Source organism: Rhodamnia argentea, chromosome 9 (assembly GCF_020921035.1).
Source record: "Rhodamnia argentea isolate NSW1041297 chromosome 9, ASM2092103v1, whole genome shotgun sequence".
NCBI lineage: Eukaryota > Viridiplantae > Streptophyta > Magnoliopsida > Myrtales > Myrtaceae > Rhodamnia > Rhodamnia argentea.
This window is the reverse complement of record NC_063158.1, coordinates 20,650,356-20,658,106: the sequence shown is the minus strand read 5'-3', so window position 1 is coordinate 20,658,106 and position 7,751 is coordinate 20,650,356. Positions and strand designations below refer to the sequence as shown.

The following is a 7,751-nucleotide window of genomic DNA, read 5'->3' as shown; positions in this document are numbered from 1 at the left end:
TTGAACTTATCGAAACGAACATCAGATCCTCCCAGACTTTTCCTCATCATAAAATCATGCTTTTCTATTCTATCATCCGGAGCACACTCACCTCGATTCAACTGTCAAATGGAACTCGCAATGAACCATGTTTTCCTCCTCTTCTCTCTCATTTGCCTTCCCTTACTCTCGTCGTGCGTGGAACACCAGGTTCTAAATCTTAGGTTTTGGACTTCATTGCATCGCTTTCTCATGAAAGATTAGCATCCACAGTAGTGCTTTATAAGTTCGAGCATTCGTTTGATTGATGTTGCTAGGTACACATAGTGCATTTCGGAGAGCACGATGGAAGCAAAGCAAAGCACGAAATAGAGGACTACCACATCTCCCATCTAGCATCAGTCAAAGGGATTGAGGTTGAAGAGGCCAGATCTTATCTTCTCTACAGTTATAAGAACAGCATCAATGCCTTTGCAGCAGTTCTCACTCCAAATGAAGCCTCCAAGTTTTCGGGTACTTGAAAGAAAAAAAAATGAAGGGTTTTCTTCAAAAGTCCATTTTTGTTTGTAAATTTGAATGATCGAGTCGATCGAAGCGAATATGAATTCGTGTGTCTGGGGTATTTTTCATTGAACAGGAATAGACGGAGTTGTATCGGTGATCCGAAGTGAGCCGGGGAAGTATTCTTTGCAAACTACAAGGTCATGGAAGTTCGTGGGGTTAGATGAAGAGAGGCAGCCATGGAACTTTTGGGACCGTGATAGATTGGGACAAGGCCTGTGGAAGAAAGCCGAATATGGAAGAGGAGTTGTTGTTGGCCTTTTGGACAGTGGTAAGCCTCGAGACGTCGAGACAAATTCAATGTGATCTCGAAGCATCACGTGTCTGTCTTCCTCGCCGATCACGGGGCATCGAATCGAATTTCTTGATTTCCTTGCAAAGAAAATATATTTTATTTCTCGAACGTGACTAAAAACCATTCCAATTCATTAGCAATTCTATTACATTTCTCTATGCGAATGATGCATCAGATGCAAAATGAGCGTTAACGGGTGATTTTTATTTACCCTTTATCATTAGGTGTGTGGCCAGAATCGAAGAGTCGAAGAGTTTCAGTGACATAGAAATGGGGGCCATCCCAAAATCTTGGAAAGGATTATGTCAAACCGGACAGGAGTTTGATTCATGCCACTGCAACAGGTGATCATCTTGAATGTGGTTAATGTGAAATTTTAAGGTTTCGGCCTGTGTATGAAAAAAGGGAGTTTCATCTAAAATAATTTACTCGATTTAGAAGACTAGGTACTTGAGTTTCAAGGAAGGCATCTTGTAGTTATTTTTGATTACACGATTTCCCAATCAATGAATGTTTTATGCAAAATGTAAATCTACAGTTGAAATTGCACCGTTATCCGGAAAGCATTTCTCAAGTTTCAAACCAAATTTTGTAATGGAAGTATTGTAGTGTATGTGACTATGTGTCCTTTATAAAAACTATTTGCCACATGTATATTTTAGGGAAATCCTTCCCCGACAGTAAGACTATACATTCTCAACTCTCAACCGTAGATTCACACATCAATACTGTGTATTTTGCATAAATTACTCATTGATTAAGAGATCTTGTGGTAAAAAATAACTGAGATCGTGTAGTAAAAAATAAGTGACAGTAGCAACTCCCTTTATTTATAATCATGCCCAAACGACAGAGGACAAAAACATTTTAAGACGAAAGAACAATTGCGCATGAGTCCACAGCTTATGATGAACTCTCGTGCTGCAGAAAGCTGATTGGAGCTAGATTCTACCTCAAAGGCTATGAGCAACACTATGGGCCTCTCAACACCACCTTAGATTACCGTTCGCCTCGCGACGTGGATGGGCACGGGACCCACACGGCCTCCACGGTCGGAGGCCAGAAGGTTCCGGGCGCCTCAGCCTTCGGCAGGCTTGCGTGGCACTACAAAAAAACATGGATTTAGCCACGAAAAATTTGCCACGAAAAAAATTCGTCGCTAATTTCCGATGAAAATAGTGACAAAATAAATATTCGTCGCTATTTGCGACGAAATAAGCGACGAAAAGATTCGTCGCCCATTAGCGACGAAAATAGCCACGAAAAATTTTTCGTGGCTAATTAGCGACGAAAATGGCCATGAAATAATTATTCGTCGCTATCTCCTTTGCGACGAAAATGGGTTTCGTCGCCAATTAGCGACGAACGTCCTTTTTCATCACAAATTCTTTTATTAAAAGTTAGCGACGAAAATCGACGTTTGTCGCTAATTAGCGACGAAAATAAACGTTCGTCACGAATTAGCGACGAACTTTTTTTTTCGTCGCAAAATTAGCACTATGAATAAAAATAACAAAGAAAATATTAAAATTAACGACAATTCATTATTTTCGTCGCTAATTTAGCGACGAAATGTATTATTCGTCGCTAATATGAAGGAAATAAAAAAAAAAGAAAATGTTCAATTTATTTAATTTGCGACGAAAAAACAGTGTTAGTCGCTAAATTTGTGACGAAATGTTATTTCGTCACAAATTTATTTAATTTATTCTGGAAATTAGTGACGAAATTATTTTTTCGTCGCTAATTTTTTTTCTTTTTTATTTAATTTATATCAGCAATTTGCGACGAAATGAGAATTTGTCGCAAATTTTGCGACGAATTTCGTCTTTCGTCGCAAATTTTTTTTTTTAAATTAGCGACGAAATTATGTGTTTTGTCGCTAATTAGCGACGAAGGACTTTATTTCGTCGCTAAATTTTTTAGGGAGCTTTTGAAATTTTAAGATTCCCACTCTCTCCTCCCGCCTAATCCCATTCTATAAACTCTTCCGCCCCTTTCTATCATTCCACTCTCCACAGCATTCAATTTCCCCCACCTAACCCCACTCACCTTCTCTCTCTTCGTCCTTCTCTCTCTTCCCCCCACTCACCTTCTCTCTCTTCGTCCTCTTGGTGCGAACAGGCCCCCCTTCCCCCTTGTTCATCATCTTCTTCTTCGTCTTCTTCTTCTTCTTCTTCTTCATTCGGCAGCCTCCCCCTCACCTTCTCTCTCTTCGTCCTTCTCTCTCTTCCCCCCACTCACCTTCTCTCTTCCTCCTCTTGGTGCGAACAAACCTTCCTTCCCCCCTGTTCATCATCTTCTTCTTTGTCTTCTTCTTCTTCTTCTTCTTCTTTCGGCAGCCTCCCCAACCAACGCCAGCCTCCAGCTGACCACCACCCGCCTTCGTCGTCACCCCGTCGTTGCGGCCATCGCCGCTCGCCCACCAGCCCCGCGTAGCCGTCGTCGACCTCCACCCCACCGCCTCTCTGTTCCCCACAACTCAGGCCACGACGCCCACAGCCTGCAGCCATCCCTCCAGCCGTCTGCCCCTAGCCCGAGCCCCCGACCTCCATCTCCATCTCTCGGTCTCTCTCCCTCTCCTTGTCCCGGCACCCCGACTACCCTCCTGCTCTACTCCTTGCTCCAGCTGAGACCCACCCCCTCCGCCACCGTCCAGCTCGCCAGCCCCGTCGCCATCCACCTCAGCCCGGGGACTCCCTCGACCCGCTGCCATCCAAGACTCCCTCACCTCCTATGCCATTGAATAAAAAGGAACACTAAAAAAAGAAACGTGCTTTTTGCGACAAACATTTGCGACGAATAAAAATTGGTAGCAAATTTGTGACGAATTTTGTGACGAATAAAAATTCGTAGCAAATTTTGCCACGAAAAATTCGGTAAAATTCGTCGCTAATTGGGTTTTGCGATGAATTTTGCCACGAAAAAAAATTCGTGGCTAATCTAGCGTCGCAAAATTTAGCAACGAAAAATTATTTTTTCGTCGCTAAATTTAGCGACGAACAGAAAATTCGTCGCTAAATTCGTTGCTAAATTTAGTGACAACATTTTTTTTTTGTGGCTAATTATTGACGAATAAGTTTCGTCGCTAATTTGCCACGGAGAGTAATTAGTCGCAAAATTCGTGGCTAATTTGCGACGAAACTTATTCGTCGCTAATTAGCCACGGATAAATAGTCGTCGCAAAATTCGTCGCTAATTAGCGACGAACTTTATTTTTTCGTCGCTAAATTTTGCAACGCCGAATTGGCGACGAATATTTTTTCGTCGCTAATTTTCGTCGCAAATCGGTTTAGCGATGAATTTTGGTCAATTTTTCGTGGCAAAATCCGTGGCTAAATCCTTATTTTTTTGTAGTGTGGGGCACCGCCACGGGCGGTGCACCGCTCGCCCACCTGGCCATGTACAAGGTGTGTTGGGCGATCCCCCACATGACCAAACAAATGGAAAACACTTGCTTCGAGGAGGACATATTGGCCGCTCTAGACGACGCCATCGGCGATGGGGTCAACGTTCTGAGCCTCTCCCTAGGCATCAATAAGCCTCTCCCTTACACTGAGGACTCTCTAGCCCTCGGCACGTTCCTGGCGATGAGAAGAGGCATCGTGACGGTGTGTGCCGCAGGGAACTCCGGCCCCGTCAGGTCGACTCTATCGAACACGGCTCCATGGGTCATGACGGTCGCCGCCAGCAGCCTCGACCGAGCTTTCGTCGGGCCTCTAATGCTGGGAAATGGAATGTTGATTGAGGTAAAAGGAAAAAGTAAACATAAGAACCAATTTCTGACCTAATGTTACATACTTGTTTGATGGAAACTCAATATGTTTTGCTGCGATTCCATATCTGTAGGGACAATCAGTCACTCCATACAGTTTGAACAAGTTCTATCCACTAGCTTATGCTGGAGATGTGACTGCCACAGATGTCCCCGGCAACATTAGGGAGTGAGTAACTATTCATATCCCTTGCAAATAAATTGGCTTTCTCTGTATAATTTACATCTCGATCACTTATTATTATTATTTTTTTAACGTGTTTCAAGTCTATGCCTCCCCAATTCCCTTTCTCCTGAGAATGCACAAGGGAAGATAGTGTTGTGTGCTTTAGGAGGCAATGGAACGTCCTTTGACAAAGGGTTGGAGGTGAGAAGAGCTGGCGGCGTTGGCCTAATCATCATCGACACCGTGATGATGGAGCCTGATGCTCCGACCCCTGTCAACTGTCTTCCGACGACCAAAGTGGATTTCGATACCGCCATCACAATTCTCAACTACATCAGATCTGCCAAGAATCCGGAGGCGAGGATAGCACCGGCAGAGACAGTGATCGGCAGGACGCCAGCCCCAGTTATGGCCTCGTTCTCAAGCAGGGGCCCGAATGTCGTGGACCCTAATATTCTCAAGGTACGATTTTCAAGCCTCGGCTCGTTTTGACGAAATCTAGATTTTTGATGGACCGGAATAGCTGAGTTCTTGATTTTCCACCAACTTCTCTTTTTGACCTTTCCCCGCCTTCCCCTCATCCTTCTCAGCCTGACATCACCGCCCCGGGATTGAATATACTGGCGGCGTGGAGCGAGGGAGATTCGGTGTCGATGTCAGAGATCAACCCGCGAACCGTGGAGTACAACTTGGACTCGGGAACTTCTATGGCGGCCCCTCATGTGGCTGCTGCAGCTGCTCTTCTCAAAGCTGTTCACCCCAAATGGAGCAGCGCTGCTATAAGATCTGCCCTAATGACCACAGGTTTCTAATTAAACTCCCAAATTGATCACCCCTTTTATTATTAGCTTTCATCTGACTGTTTGGAGTTTCAAATCGCAGCTACTCAGGTCAACACCATGAACATGCCAATAACAGAGGTCACCGGAAATGCAGCGAACTCCTTCGCATATGGATCGGGGCATTTGGTGCCACAGAGAGCGGCGGACCCCGGCCTTGTCTATGATGCGGCGTTCTCGGACTACCAAGACTATCTCTGTGACCTCCGGGTATCATTCAGTAACTACAGCTGCCCGAGCACAAAGACCGTCTCAAGCAATCTGAACTATCCGTCTCTCCAAATCTCGAGACTTACTGGCGCTGTCACCGTGAAAAGAACCGTCACGAATGTCGGGCCAAACCATGAGGCAGTTTACATCTCGAATGTGCAAGAGCCAAGGGGAGCTTTCGTCGCAATCGAACCGGCAGAGCTGTCCTTTGATCGCATCGGCCAGAAGCGAAGCTTCACAATCACGGTGATAGCAGACTATAATATGAAGAGTGAACTGGATGGTGAGTATGGACTAGGATGGTATACCTGGACTGATGGGGTTCACAATGTCAATAGTCCAATAGCAGTATCTTTAGGATAGATTTTCTTTTTGCCCCCTCTAAGCTCGCTTTGCTAACCAAAGAGAGATTCGTCAAGTTGGATTCTTTGGATCCTTCCTTGACTTTTCTCCTTCTTGATTGCTTTTGAGTTTTTCAGGAATTTAAATTGTTTCGCAAAAGAATCCGACAAGATTAAGGTATTGAACAAGCTTCCTAGAGTACGTCGTCACGGTTCTCGTCGTCACTAGTTATTCTTAGAGGTGAGCAAGACGGACCGATTGAATCAGAAATACGTCGTCACTAGTTATTCTTAGAGGTGAGCAAGACGGATCGATTGAATCGGAAATCGTTCGGACCAAACCAAATCGGCCGGTTCAATTGGGTTTCATGAAGCGCCGGTCCGATTTTCAATTCCTAAAAGTGAAACTGGTATCAAGGTGATCCGGTTCCCAATTCCCTCGGCTCCTCACTTATGTTGTCACAATTCTCGTTGTCACTAGTTATTTTTAGAGGTAAACAAGACAAACCGACCGAATCGGAAATCGTTCAAACCAAACCGAATCGACTGGGTCGATCCAATTCCAGGAGGCCGGTTCCTAAAAGTGGAACCGGTGCCCGAGTGATCCGGTTCCCAGTTCCCCTGATTCCTCCAAAACCAGCTCGATCGGATCAATTATTATTTATTTATTTATTATTTTTTAAATGGACCGATAGGATCGATGTGTCAAACAAGATTATAGCATTACTACTTGTATTATGCAATTAATTTATTCATAGTCTATGATTTAAAATAATTCATATCTTAATCACCCAAAGTAGCCAAACATGCATCTTTCTTATCATTAGTTAGGACTTACTTTTTGTTTGTTAGTCAGCACTATATTCGGTGTATATTTTATAGATAATAAGGGATGTTTGTTAGATTTTTCCTTTTCCTAATATATTAAACAATACCTTGTATATATATTTGAATTGTAATATGAGTAGTATGAGTAATACAAGCACATTACGAGTTCATTCAAAAGCTTAGTTCATCACATTTATTTAATGAGTAGTTGTCTTTTTCAATAATGATAGAAAAAAATAAGAAAAGAAAACGACAATGATGTTGAAATGTTCCCGTTTTTAAATTCTTTCATTTTTTGACAAATTTAAAATGAAAAAGTGAATTAAACTTTTTAATTCTTGAGATTGATGGATGAGGCTCATTTGTTTATAAAAATTTTGAAAGCAACTTTCCTAATTCATACCCATTTGTTTCACTCTATCTTCCATAATCTCGAAGAGGAACCGCTAAACTTCTTCTTAATCAAAGTTCTATATTCAATTGGCCAAATCAATGGTGATAGTTGTGGATATTGTGACAAACCTTTTTTTTTGCAGATAATGTACATTCTTTGAATTATTGACAAATATATGACATACAAGTGATAGAGTCTTTAAATGTTAAGATTGTTGGATAATGCAAAATTGAAATAAATATGGTCATTGCTCATAACAACCGTGGGATTAACATGATAATTCAAATCTATTTTGTTGACAATATCTCCTATAATCTCGAGAAAGGAACAATCAACTCCATTAAATGAGATCTAACAATTATT

The 7,751-nt window shown here is 42.7% G+C and overlaps 1 protein-coding gene across 1 annotated transcript; it reads left to right on the top strand.

Moving 5' to 3' along the window:
- LOC115753014 (subtilisin-like protease SBT5.6) lies at positions 1-6,237 on the top strand. The gene is given in 11 exon segments (XM_048285736.1): positions 1-189; positions 297-492; positions 617-811; positions 1,060-1,076; positions 1,079-1,179; positions 1,763-1,937; positions 4,198-4,584; positions 4,685-4,779; positions 4,878-5,238; positions 5,367-5,580; positions 5,659-6,237. Coding segments are annotated over 11 exon segments (2,352 nt in total). The 5' UTR covers positions 1-108; the 3' UTR covers positions 6,189-6,237.
- The last annotated feature ends 1,514 nt before the right edge of the window (positions 6,238-7,751 follow it).